Source organism: Terrapene carolina, unplaced genomic scaffold, assembly GCF_002925995.2.
Source record: "Terrapene carolina triunguis isolate 2854851 unplaced genomic scaffold, T_m_triunguis-2.0 Scaffold238, whole genome shotgun sequence".
Lineage (NCBI taxonomy): Eukaryota > Metazoa > Chordata > Testudines > Emydidae > Terrapene > Terrapene triunguis.
In genome coordinates, this window is record NW_020664589.1 from 8,593,594 (window position 1) to 8,608,219 (window position 14,626).

The following is a 14,626-nucleotide window of genomic DNA, read 5'->3' on the forward strand; positions in this document are numbered from 1 at the left end:
CTTGATACTTTTTGTCTGTGAAACTTTGCTTAGCCAGTTCCATTCTCACATCTCCTGGATGCAGAATGTTAGCATCAGAATATCCACCTGACCAACTTCTTATGAGCTTTTAACAGGGTTTTAAAGATCATGGGGTTTCTTTGACATTTGAACACATCAACTCACTCACCTGAGAACTGTTGCTACATCAGTGCTCATAGTTACAGGACGGAGGAATTGTGCTTTTCAGTGTATAACCCTGGGTCAGCAGCAGCGCTGACTCAGTTTCACGTTGGCCTGGTCTGTCTTACTAGAGCCTTGTGCTAATCTTAAAACCAGTTACAATGGAATCCTGCCACAGGGATAGATTTTGGCATCCCACCTCATTTTGATATTTATATTTGAATGGGCACTCTTGAAATCAGTAAAACTAAACTTCCCATTGCATGCACCTCCACTGCCCAAAGGCAGCGTTCTACTAGGCATTTCCATGCTGTGGCATGTGAGAAGAAGAATGAAGGCAGGGCGGAAGGATAGTTTTACATTTGCGCACTGGACTGGGACTCGAGATGTCTGGGTTCTGTTGCCAGATACACTAATGAACTCTGTGGCCTTGGGCAAGTCACTTTAACCTCCCTATGCCTCAGTGCTTTATCTGTAACGTGAAGATAGTACTTTCTGACCTGACTTGGGTGTTGGGAGGAGAGGTTTTTAAGTGTTTGGGAAGTGCTCAGATCCTTGAGTGATTGGGGGGGACGGGGGACACATGAGTACCTAGATAACAGAACTTGAAGTTTTTGATCACTTTTTACCTTTAGAAACCAGCAATGTAAACCAGGGGCAAGCACATCATCAGTAGGAAATGGCTCTAGAAAAGTGAGGTTTGATCTGTGTAATACTTAGCATTTGTAACACACTTCATCTTGAACGCTTTGCACTGGTAGAGAGCAGGAAGCTGAGGTACTGATGTTGACTTGCTCAAGGGCAGACACTAAGCTAGTGACAGATTTGATTAGTAAAACAGAGTTCCACTGTATAGGGTTCTGCCATTCTGATTTAAATTTGCTAGATGTGAATATGTAAAAGTGTCCTACGTGACTTTTATTTTGATTCGTTTACAGGGTCTTTAATTTTCTTCATTGGATTTGAGATTCCCATAGAGAATTGAAAGATGACTTTTTTTTTCCCCCTCTTTGGTAGGAAATTAGACGCTTACACCAGTATGTGAAGTTTGCTGTTCAAGACGTGAATGATGTTCTGGATTTGGAGTGGGACCGGCATCTGGAACAGAAAAAACACCAAAAGTGAGTGATTGAAATTGGAATAGAAAATTAGTCTGTGTCTAAGGAGCACACTAATGAATTAGGAATAGGACATTAATAAATAGACAAAAGACATTTTATGCTTACCACTCCAAAACTTTTTCAAAGAGTTTGTGAACATTTGACTGAGCCATTTTTACCTGTATTTAAAAGTTCAGACTGCAGACTATTTAACTGTGACTGACTTTGCTATATGCTTTCCAACAAATTCTGTACATGCTGTAAATTCCACTTTCCGAAATGCCTGTAAAATAGGCTTTGTATGCACTAAACAAATCCAGGGGAGACTGGTAATGAAGCCCTTTTGTTGAACAAATTCCTACATGTTAAATGAATAAATCTGCAGTGTACAATGAGAAATATACAACTGACCTGTGCTGCCTTGGTATTCAAACCAAAATGTTGTTTGGGCGGGGGTGAAGTCCACTTAAGTCAGTAGCTGAAATAAACCAGTTTCCTGTGTGTGTGCACATCCATTGCAGCTAGGTGTCTAATGGTCTTCTCATCTTTTCCTTTTTCTTTTTTCTGATGTTACCAGGCGCCTGATTGTTCCTGAGCGAGAGACTTTGTTTAACACACTTGCTAATAATCGTGAAATAATTAATCAGCAGAGGAAGAGGCTGAATCACCTGGTGGACAGCCTGCAGCAGCTCCGCTTATATAATCAGACTTCTCAATGGAGTATGCCGAGTGACACGTCTTCTCTTAGCAGCTCTCAAAGGTATGTATAATAATTGGAGGTTGCAGCAGGAAGTGTATTGAGTTAAGTCTCTTCCCAATAGTAATGTATGAAAGTGCATGTCCAAGACAGACTTAACAATCATGCTCTGTAGATATCATAACTGAGTGTTGGAGATGGGTGGGGGGGTGGAGGGGAGATCCTCAAAAATGGGCACTGGTTGTAAATGTGCAAATTTTGTTCACCAGTAACACAGGTGCTCCTCAAATCGGCTTGAAAATTAATTCTGTTGTATTTTGTGGTAGCTTGTTTTAATATATCCGTGTGTCTCTGTGAAAGATGGGCTTTCACAGTAATGAAAACATTGTGAAAATGTAGCCTCAAAACTGATGTACCATTGTCATGTCTCATGAAGATTACAGTAGAATTTTAATTTAGGACAAGAGGGAATTTATTGGCCATTTGATTTTTTTTTCCCCATAAGTAACTTAAGGTCTTGTTGCAACATTTAACTGCATGCATCATCTAAAGAGGTTCTGGTGGCATTCAACAATGGCTGTTGTAAAGCAGTGTCATTGAGGCATATGCAGATGGTCAATCATGTGTCCTTTAGCCCTTGGTGAATTGGGCAGCAAGTTATGGTGTTTCCATGTGAGCCTGTGGTTCCTTCTCATTCCCATACAGCTGTTTCTGTGGGGCAGTGATATGCAGTACCTGGTTTTTGTTTCACTACTCTGTCTTGTTTCAGCTTTGACAGTGACCTTGAGAGCCTGCGCAGTGCCTTGGTGAAAACTACCTTGGAATCTTATGCCAAGCCCCTGCCGAAAGCACCTGGTAACTCATTGTTCTGGGTTTTTTTTCCCCCACCTGCACATTCTAAAAATGACTTGTAATTGAATCTCCAACTGGTTTCTATAGACTAGTGATTTTTTTTTCCATTTTGCAGCTAAATTGTCCCCAGTTAAACAGGCACAGCTGAGGAATTTCCTAGCCAAGAGGAAGACTCCACCCGTGAGATCCACTGCTCCAGGTAAACCTTTGATACATTAGGAATCTGAAACATGCAGGTCTTCCCCCAGAACTCGTTAATATCCTGCCTTATCTGTAGAAGGAAACATTCCTACCTTAGCCCCTTGTATTCATCACTTCCCCAAATAATGGGCTTCTGTTGAACTAGTTCTAGCTAGAAGCTTCCTTTCCCCGCTCAGACTAGACTAATGAGCATTCCTTTTAGGGGCCAGTCCTCAAAGTTGGCCTTCTTATTTTCAGTAACAATAGTGCTGTTTGCTAAACTGTTAAGAAAAGGAACCTAAATACCAAATGGAGGCAAAGTTAGAGGGAATCCCTAGTTCTTAACTGTTTTCTTCATACTAGTGTTGGTTATTTCTGTGTAATGCAGCTACACTGCAAAAATACAAAGAAGACTTTTATAAGCCCTTTCACAAAAATGCAGAGTAAAACTAGTTGTGAACCATGATCAGGCAAAATACTAAATATTTAGATGTTATTTAAGTTTGACTAAATTCTAAATATCTCTTTATGGCAGAGTGGGTGAGTTATTTCTAGCACCTAGGAGCTACAATCATGGACCAGGACCCCTTTGTGCTAGGTGCTGTACAAATACAAACCAAAAAGGTGATCCTTGCTCCAAAGAGCTTACAATCTAAGGCATGGGAAGGGCATCATTAAGCTTTGTACTGTACACGTATATGTGCAACCCCCCCCTACACACACACTCTCTACGGCTTTTGTTCATAAGAGAGATTTTTAAGATGGGTGTCTAGTCTCTTAATTGCAGTGAGCCTTCCAGTCTGAAATTCAGGTTCAGAATTGTTTTAAAATAAAACACTTTAAAACCAAATGCCTCTTTTCTTGATGTTCTCTAATTTAATCAAAGTATGTGGCACTCATTTCAGAATCAAACACCAGTAGCTCTTGTTCTGAAGTAGTTATTATTCAGTGTAAGTCTTGCATATTAAATCACAAAGAACCATTTCTTTACAATAACAGCAGAGAACAATTTGTCATTAAAATCTTGAGGTGGAGGCAGTCAAAGGGTTGCAGGAAGCAGTAGTCTGATAGCAAGTTCCTGCCTCTTTCCCTTCCCTCACACTAGACCTACAGTACTAAGAACCATAAATATTGTACTTCATTGTTAAAGTCTCAGATTTGTCAAGGAGATAACAATGTAGCTTGAGACTGATACAGACATGGCTCATGAATAACTGTTTTACAATAGTTTCTACATGAGACTGGGAGGAATGATGTGAGGTTGAAACTTATAAACGTGATTAACAAGAAACCTTTAAACTAGATTTATGTTAAGGATGGTTCTCAGTATCTTCAAGTGTGGAAAAAGAACAGGAGTGCTTGTGGCACCTTAGAGACTAACAAATTTATTAGAGCATAAGCTTTCGTGGGCTACAACCCACTTCTTCGGATGCATATAGAGTGAAACATATATTGAGGAGATATATATACACACATACAGAGAGCATGAACAGGTGGGAGTTGTCTTACCAACTCTGAGAGGCCAATTAAGTAAGAGAAAAAAAACTTTTGAAGTGATAATCAAGATAGCTTAGTACAGACAGTTTGATAAGAAGCAAGTGTGAAAATACTTACAAGGGGAGATAGATTCAATGTTTGTAATGGCTCAGCCATTCCCAATCTTTATTTAATCCTGAGTTGATTGTGTCTAGTTTGCATATCAATTCCAGCTCAGCAGTCTCTCGTTCGAGTCTGTTTTTGAAGTTTTTCTGTTTTAAGATAGCCACCCTCACGTCTGTCATAGAATGGCCAGACAGGTTAAAGTGTTCTCCCACTGGTTTTTGAGTATTATGATCCCTGATGTCAGATTTGTGTCCATTAATTCTTTTGCGTAGAGACTGTCCGGTTTGGCCAATGTACATGGCAGAGGGGCATTGCTGGCACATGATGGCATATATCACATTGGTAGATGTGCAGGTGAACGAGCCCCTGATGGTATGGCTGATGTGATTAGGCCCTATGATGATGTCACTTGAATAGATATGTGGACAGAGTTGGCATCGGGCTTTGTTACAAGGATAGGTTCCTGGGTCAGTGTTTTTGTTCAGTGATGTGTGGTTGCTGGTGAGTATTTGCTTTAGGTTGGGGGGTTGTCTGTAAGCGAGGACAGGTCTGTCTCCCAAGATCTGTGAGAGTAAAGGATCATCTTTCAGGATAGTGTGGAGACACTTGTGGACTCCATGTTATGATGATCTGCTGCTCTTTATGCCATTCTTGAAAGTATTGCCTTAGCACCACACAACTTCCAGAAATGGTGCAACAATACAGCTTATCATCATACACACCGACATCGCAGGTTACTACTGTTGGCCTTGCCAGTATTTCCGTGACGGTCTTTGCTCCTGCGACCCTCCTGCTGCCATCTTCCTACCAGCACTGCGTTTCTGCAGCCTAAATGCTGTCTCGCTGCACACATGGCTGGGGAATTTCAAAGTGTCATTTGAGACTAAAACCTGAATTTCAGGATCACAAACAGCTCCTGCACTTTAACCCTTTGAAAACTAGGGTTTTCTCTTGCTTTATCGTGACCGCTTTGAGAGTTCCAAAGAACTCTTGGCCCACTCATTACCCCACCAGGTGGCACGTCACTTGGTGAACACCGAACGCTGAATGCCACTGTGAAGAAAAGGTTTTTTTCACTAAATGTAACAAATATGGAGATTGAGACGAGTCCTAATTTGCATATTAACCAGTCAGTTTCAAGTGTGACCTTCAGATCCCTCAGGGCAATAGGGGCAGACACTAAAAATAAGGGTTTCCATCTGTTATAACCACAGTGGGTGGCTTTTCAGATGGATGGCTCCTATAAGTCAGAACAATGGTTCTTATGGCACTGGGAAGCCTTGGAATGTCACCTGCTCCAATATAGTTTTTGAATCAGTCTCAATATCACAATATTTGGGGGTCGTTGGCACCCAGGCTCCTAAGAGAAGAACCCCAACGGCCCTGTGTGCCTTGGAAGCTTATCGGCGGTTCATAATAGACCATGTGAGTTAACAGCATTTATGGGGGCCCTGATGTCATTGTAAGAAGAGTGTCTTCGGCTCTCTTCCTTATTTTAGACACTTTTGACCCCCTTTCAGTTTTGTTCCTATAGCCGAAAAAGGTTCATTGACAATGTCCGCACTGGTAACTTTCAAACATGTAATGTTTCTCGTCTGCTTCTTCCGTAAGTAACGTCTCTCCCAATCCATTATAAGAGTATAACAAAGCAGCCCTTATTTTTAATTTGAAAGGATCAGGAGATTGCATGTTACCTTAATGTAACACCAGGCCACACGGCATGTGGTGCCAGAGTTGAGAAGTCAGCTTCTGCACCATGAAGTTAAAATGAGACAATTAAAAAGTTTTATAGACATGGTGTTTCTATAGCCATTGAGATTAAATAGCACCCTCATTGGCTTTGGATGACAAAATAATGTGGCTCTTCTCCCATTGCAGCCAGTCTCTCCCGATCAGCCTTCTTGTCTCTGAGGTATTATGAAGATTTGGATGAAGTCAGCTCAACATCCTCCATTTCCCAGTCACTGGAGAATGACGATTCACAGGTTGTAGAGCAGGAAGAGGAAGCTGCTTCAGTCCAAGTCCCCCGACATGCTCCTGTAGTCCGTACTCCCTCTATTCAGCCTGGTCTAATGGCACAGTCTCCGCCATTTGGTAAACCTCATCTCACAATGGGCACTTTAAGTGAGTAGATTTTGGAACTGCATTCCCCTTCGTGTTTATGACCTTGTTGATGTTTTTAATCTCTACAGTGCTTGTCATAACTTCAGATCTAGGTGAGATGATTTTGTGGTGTCTGTCTTCATGTTGCCAAATCTCCAAGAGCAATTAACAGTACAGAATTATAGCCCCCTTGAACTCAGGCCACTAGTGTTGAAGTAACATTGGAAACTTTATTGTGCTTTTCCTATAGCCTGGGCCTTTTACATCAAGACTGAGAAATTCAACTAAGATTATCTATTGGCTAGAGGAGAGGAGGAAAAGTCAAGACTCCTGCCTTTGCCACTGATGTGTGACTTTGGGCAAGTTACTTGACCTCCTTGTGCCTCAGGTTCCCCAACAGTAAAAATGGATGAACCTTTCTGAGCCATAAGTATGAAATCTTACAAGGGAGACGTGCATATTGAGGGCCTCAGTTTGTAGCTTTGTGTGTCTGACTTCTGCTTTCAACTGGTGTAGCCAGGTTTAATACTTGGCATCCCAGCGTCTGCCAGTAAGGTGACTGCTTGTGTGTGTTCGGTTTCTCTCCACACCCAGAAGAGTTGTGCTCACTTCTGTAGGGATCCTCTAAGCAAGATGTCAGTAGACATGACTATAAGGACAGACTGAAAAACAGCCAGCCAATATGTCCATGCTTTTATGTGACTGACTACATCTGGTAGCTGATTGAGAAGGAGTATTTTCAGCAGATGACATTCTAATTGTTAAGGTTTATTAAGGAATTAATGTATGAACTGGGCTATGTTTTTCCAAAGGGAGTAAGATTAAGGGTTGGCAATTTGATACACCCTTCATGCTGAAAAGATAGCTGATTAAGGCTCCACTGCATGCAGTTCATTAGAAGTTATGGGAAAGTGAACATTGCCAGATTTGATGAATTGCTAGTTGCTTGACTGTTGTAAATTAGTCTTGTCTGACTATATGAGGATTCAGAGGGAACAGGTATATAGTGTATAGTTTGTAAAGAGTCAGTACATTCTAGTGGGGCTTTTCAGTCTCCCTTGTTCATGGGAGTTCAATGAACTGTATCTTTTTTTAGTGCCTACGTCTTCAAGCAGAATCGTTCCACAAGGGGCAGATAGCACAATGCTTGCAACAAAGACTGTGAAACATGGGGCCCCTGCTCCCACTGTCACCGTCCCAGCACCACAAGCAGCTGCTGCAGCAGCATTGAGAAGACAGATGGCTAGCCAGACTCCAGGTAAAACTAAAGTTAACTGACTAAAGTCTGGGCATTTCTACTTGTGTGTGTGTGTGTGGTGGTTTTATTTATTTATTTTATTTATGTAGTGAGTGAATTTAATAGATTTTTAATGCCTTTGAGGGTAAGAAATCATTGACTTCGGCATAAGCCAAGTCTGATATGTACAGGATCTGTATATTATTCCCCACACAATGCTGCCAGTGGTCTCTTCTCTCTTATTTGAACTATCAAAAAAAAAATGCCTGAAGAATCAACATCCAGGGCTACTTAATATTCATTTTAATCTATGCAGAAACACAGGAGTTGTTGACTATATATCTTCAAAAAATAACATTACGATCATCTGATATACATAAGCCCCAAGGAATTCCTGATGGTTGACTATTGCACAACTAAAATAATAACCAATCTATATGTAAAAATCCTCCATGATTAATGAAAGGTAAAAGGAAAAGATGTGTTGCCCATCCTAATAGTTCTTCACCGGGTTAGTTACATTAAAAGATGTATATTTTAAAGCAGTTTAATGTTAATGTTAAAGGAACACTGTCAGGTAGGTTAGTCCTTAAATCTGGCTTTGGGGTTTTAGAAGACTTTAATAGAAAAATCTCCATATATGAGGGTTTTTTTTTGTTTTTTGTTTTGTTTTTTGCTTGGATTTAGACATCCCTTGTAGCACCCAATCATTGCAGGAAATAATAAAATTCAGCTACATACAAAAAGGAAACCGACTAGTCTTTCTTGTCCAAAGTGAATGGAACTGCAAAAAGTAGATGGACAGCATGAATACTGGAAAAGTAAATTAGGCATTTCAAATTCTTTGTTTTATTAATCTCAGAAGTTAATAAGGGAAAGGTCGAAAGGGCAAGGTGAGAGAGATTTGTGTTAAGTATGACTTACTCTCTATAAATCTCTCAATGCAAAATACAGTAATTCCAAATATTACAGAATCCAGTAAACTAGATTGTATTATAATCTACATTAGAGTAATATAAAGTAATCTAACTAATTTACTACAAGTAATTCTACAGAGTAATTACAGTATAAATTATAGTAAAGTTTATATGACATTGCCAGCACAAACTGACACACAAAATTACTTTTAACGCCTAGGACTAATATTTGAATATACGCACTTAAGTTTTGCACATACACAAATAGAGCATGCATTTATGTGGCCAAAATAGCAATCATGCACACTCAATAGGTATTTCTATATGGGCCATTCTTTTACAGTATAATTGTGGCACCTTAATATAGACTTTTATTCTCCACTGAAATATTTTTTGGAGGGGATGGGAGAAAGGAAAGGGATATGATCATAATCGCAGTTCCAAGGATAAAATAGCCAGAATTCTGAATTGCAATCAGGAGGTCTGTCAAGTATTGATACCAGTTATCACACCAGTTATTAATGTCCTCCCATGCATAGTTGTCAAAAACTCTATATACATCCTAGATGTGCTATCATAAATCACAAATTTTCTAATCTGCAATAAATTACTCATATCAAATTTGAGCCAAATCCATGGTTTCTGCTGATTTGAATAGACCAGGAGTTCCCTTGTAGCTAGTGTACTGCAGATTCCTTCCCCTGTCCTCCTAGGTGTACATAGGTGGTGGTCTAGTTAAGAAGCTACTCCTCTGGATACTTGTACGAAGCATGTGCAGTGGAATATTTCAGCTAATTGGTGGGATTCATCTCTGTTCACTCTTAAAGCAGTGAGCACCTCCTTGACTGAATCAACTCTAAAGAACGTCCCTCAGGTGGTGAACGTGCGAGAACTGAAGAACAATGCCTCTACCCCTGCTGTTTCTGCGGTAATAGGGTGCGTGAATGATTTTCCTTTCTCTACATTTTAATGTTCCTTTAATTAGCCCTTGCAATAAGGTTCATCTGCCAGTAGGGGGCAGTATTACTGCTTCATATAATCTGAACCAGTGGAAGTGTTTTGGGGAGTAATGCAGAAATGAACAGCTGCTCCTTGCTGTTTTGTTAGCACGCAGGTCTGTGGGGAGGTGGTGGGTACTGTCCTCCCTGCGTCGTTCAAGGACATGCTACATGATTTGCCTAAACAGGAAATTTCCAGTTTCTGATTGAGTCCTACTAATCTAGGCTAGTGGATCAGTATTAAATTCATTATTAGTTTGTATGTAAATATAAAATATGTTGGTACATCCCCTTTCTGTTATAGTTCTAGATCCTATAGTTTCATTGCTAATGCAAACTCTGGATCCTATTACCTCAGTGGCGAGCTTGAAACTTTGCTATATGGTCCCCACTTCCCAGTTACTAGTATTTTTGCATGTATCCTCTACTTTTGAGTGGGGGGGAAAACACACGCATCTGCAACTGACTGGGTCTCTGTGTGTTTGAGCTGTCGGGCTGCTCTCCTGTTTATTCCTTCTACCATAGAAAACATCTGCTCTGTAGTTTACTTCTCTAATCTCATGCCCCTGGGTTCCTGCCCTGAAGGATTAAGTTTATACTCCAGCTTCTCTAGTAACTTGCATCATTGGAATTTCTTCACAGTAGAAAACCCTTGATATATCAAGGATTAAATATTAATTAGGGACAGAGCTCCCCAGAAATATATCCAGATGCTAGGCTGTCTTGCTCAACAGAAACCCACGAATATGTGCTAACTGTTTAATTTACAATTTATCAAGCAGTTCTGACTTCCCTATGAGTTTAACTGAAACTGTTGGCCTTCTGATACTCCACATCCCACAGCCAGCTGCCAGCTCAGGTCATTCCAGGGATTTCTCTCTTCTCACCAAGCAGTGTCACCAGTCACAAAACTAATTCTTTTCTCTGTATTGGTAATGACCTTGAAATTTCAAGAGACGAATTATTTTTTTTTTTTCTTTTTTAAAGTGAGGGAGGAGAGATTTCCACTGAAAAGTATTAGAGGAGTTAAGGATTATGCTGTATTCCTGCCATGATGATAAAAAAAAAAAAAAGGTATTATAAAAGGAGATAAATTCACCATATGCTTCCAGTGTAAATTGTCTGGAATTGCAAATGCTTTATCCTGGACGATGGTGTGCATTGGACATGCGCCTCTTGGAACTATTTGTTTGTCACTTCTGGATTTCATGTATTTTCTATTCCTCTCTTTGATGGAGAAGGGAAAGCAGAATTCCTTTGAAATAGTTTATCAGAATGCCTTGGAAAAGGAGTTTTGTAATGGTGAGCACCAGCTGTTGCTCACCTCCTGGGAGTCCATCTTGGAGGGTCTACACTTGGAGAAGGTTCAGAAGTTCCTTAGTATTTCATTTTCCCTAAAAGCAACTGCCTTCCTCTAAGGCAGTATTTTCTTGAAGAGCTGTACACTACCAAATAACAGTGCCCAGAACTCCTGCCAAAAGCCAAATTGGGATGAGCCTGTGGAAGTGATCTTGACATGATTTAAGTTGGTTGCGTGTAAATTGATTTAACTATTACTCCTGGGGGAATTCTGTGCCAAAAAATTAAATTTTGTGCACAATATTTTAAAATTCTGTATATTTTATATGTCAAAACAACACAATATAATCACACCAGTTTCAATTATTATTTTGGGTAATTTATTTTAAAATACCTGTCAGCAAGTATGTCTGTAACAATACAGACAACAAAAAAGATTTGGGAAATGTTTTTTGACAAATAGATTCCTTACTAGGCATATTAATACAGAACTCTGAGTAATATTCATTTAAACTACAATACAGAACCATATTTCCTGCACCCCTCAGACGCAGTGCAAAGGCTTGGGGAGTCGGGGGAAAGGGAAGTAATTGCTGGGAAGGAGCCTGGGTGTGAACTTGGAGGGTTGTTGGGTCTGGGTGGGAAAAGTATGGAACAGTTTTTGGGGGTGAGGGGTTGGGAGGGATTGTTAGGGACCTTCCCCCATGCAGACCCTGGCTGACCCCTAGCCTCTCCCATTCAGTCAGACACATCTGCCCCTGTGTTCTTGCATCCCCTGTCCACGTGTCCCTCCACCCCCACTCAGACACCCACTCCCTGATCCCCATGTGTCCCTGCACCCCCTCCTCTGTCCCTGTGTGTCTCTGTGCCCCCACTCAGCCATCCCCCTTCCCTATGTAGCCCTGCACCCCTTCAGCCATCCCATCTCCTCATCCCTATGTCCCTGCACCCCTTCTCCCCTGTCCTTATGTCTCTCTGTGTCCACACTCAGCCATCCCCCTTCCCCCATGTGGCCCTGCACCTCCCTCTCACCGTGGCCTTGTGCCTCCACTTCCATTCAGCCCCTGCCTCAGTCTAGCCTCCCCCACTAGCCCTTATGAACCCCAGTCTGACCCTCCAGAAGCTCCACGCTGTCTGTCTCCCCATATCCCCTGTCTCCTGACCTGGCCTGACAGGCGCTGTGAAGAAAGCACTGCAGGCTGTTTCTCTTCCCTAGCTGGCTGGGAGTGACTACTGTGTTCTAGCACCACAGTAGTCTGCCCTCTGGTGGGCAAAAGGCAGAATTGCAACAACTTTCCAGCAGAAGCTATTTTCTGCAACAACATCGACAAAATTAAAAATATGTGGCCTATTAATTATGCACGTGCACAGTGGCGTAGAATTCCCCCAGGAGTAAAACTATATCTCTTGCCTCAATGATCATCTCACTCACCGTTATGCAGCCTTGTTTGGAGTGCTGTATTCAAAATAAACAATTGATGCACATCTTGGATGAGTGTTAACTTGACCTCTATGATATAACTATTTTAGCTTTAAATAGTTTTAGACTTGCAGTATCGATCTGTATCTATAATTCCTGGGGTGCCATATACCTTTATATTACAATAAGGCTGTAAAAGCCTTTGAATAACTGACCTCCTAAAAATGTACCATCTAAAAAGTCTATCAAATAGAACCCATGTTAGCCGGTCACATTGCTGGATGGATGCTCCTTATTTAGTGATCAAAGTTGTCATGCTTTCGCTACTTCAGGCATCCTGTTTCTCTCTTGCCACAGCAGCACCTTCTCTGGGTTGTTGAGCTGCAATGATTTCTAATCATTATCAGGGGTTCTGTGGCCTGTAGTTAAACAAGCCGGTGGCCTCAGTCCACTTCTTAGTGTATGGTTGATCTCCTCGCCAAAAAAAGGTATCTCCACACTTGAAACCAAACTGGCCTTTGTTAATGGTTTCATCAGAAGAGCGAAGGATTGAAGGAGTTTGAAGACCAAATTTTCCTCTCAATCAGAGAAGTGACCCCTTCAGAACATTGTGGGACAATGTGGGGAAGCTTGCTCCACCTCTATCTGTATTTTACCAGCTGTGTGCTTTGCCTTCAATCTGGCACCTTTTTAATAAACATCCTATTTATCTTCATGAGATCAAGCGAGTGTAGCTACATTGAGTGAGTAGAAATCATATCCTTCTAATAAAACATCAATGACTCGCTATCATTTCCCCTTTGGGAAGAACTTTTTTGATAAATGTTAAGGTCATGAGTTGCACAAAATCATTTACATGCAGATGATACACTTATACCTGTCACTGATTTTAAAAGTAATTTAAGTTCTTACTGCAAAGAGTAAATCACTGAAATGTCTTCAGTGATATCTGGATGTAATTTGACAAAGGAACAGAGAAATGTACAAATTGAGATGATCTCTGTACATAAATCTATGATTGAAATTGGTTTGGAAAACCTTCATGAATACAGAAGGTAATGGCTGACAAATCTGATCTGGCTTTTACTTCGGCGCATTATGACAGCGTTCTGCTCCTGTATGCTGACATTCTGTACAGCTCCAGCAGAAGGAGAAAGGAAGGCTGAATCAGTGAGTCTTTTTAGTCTCTTAATTTCTATATATATTATACCAAAGAACATCCAGCACCACTCAGTGAGGCTGCATCTTTATCACTAGGTTCTAGTCTGTCACCACAAAACTTCAAGACATAGTTTTGAGCAATTAATACACAAGATGTTTGCCTTATACTTGATGTGTGCTATGTAACCAGAGTGCCTTCAGTGAGTCAGCATTATCTAGTGGCTGACTTTCGTTTGGCGCTCTGTCACTGAGAGACCTTGAGCAAGTTACTAACCTCTCTGCCTCAGTTTCCTCATCTGTGCAGTGGGCACAGTATTTTGTGAAGCACTTTGAGACCCTCTGGAAAAAGGCGGTCTGTATATTTTTTTAAAGTGGACTTGTTTCATGAAATCATAGCAGATATCTTTAATTTTTTAAATCTAAAGTATTCAAGGACCTTTAGATTTTTTTTTGTTTGCTTTAAATTTAAAGTGTTAGTCTGTAGCTATTTTAACATAAAGTTTAAACAGACCCAGTAGGAGGAGAGGCTTAACACATTCAATGGAGTGAGTTCATGTGGTGAGCAGGAGGAGAGAATATGAATATCCTGGTTGGTAGCAGTCAGAGAAGATTGGAGTTTATAAACTGGAATAGATCAGGTCTATGATAGGACCTTTGTAATTCAGGGGTTCCTTTTCTGTGGGGATATGTGGTTGTATGTAGCCAGTAGGAGGCAGAAGAAGCTAGAAGTGAAAGTTTTTATGGCTGTAGCATAGTGTTTGAGTAAGTTAACTGTCCATGTAACAGAAGGAATCCTGCTTTGCTGATGAAAGTGGGCTTTCACTGGGGGATTTTCATACCTGCACTGGCTTTGGAAATTGTCACTTTCCTTGACCAGCTGATACCAATGACTGAAAGT

At 40.8% G+C, this 14,626-nt stretch overlaps 1 protein-coding gene across 1 annotated transcript in view; it reads left to right on the plus strand.

Annotated features, from left to right (window-relative positions):
* The window catches only part of NUP214 (nucleoporin 214), a 77,712-nt gene that overhangs the window by 24,223 nt on the left and 38,863 nt on the right, over positions 1-14,626 (plus strand). Inside the window, exons 18-24 of the mRNA XM_026657258.2 lie at positions 1,180-1,283; positions 1,840-2,022; positions 2,729-2,814; positions 2,927-3,010; positions 6,472-6,717; positions 7,793-7,954; positions 9,678-9,786. Coding sequence (XP_026513043.1) covers positions 1,180-1,283; positions 1,840-2,022; positions 2,729-2,814; positions 2,927-3,010; positions 6,472-6,717; positions 7,793-7,954; positions 9,678-9,786 — 974 coding nt within the window. The remainder of the gene's footprint in view (positions 1-1,179; positions 1,284-1,839; positions 2,023-2,728; positions 2,815-2,926; positions 3,011-6,471; positions 6,718-7,792; positions 7,955-9,677; positions 9,787-14,626) is intronic.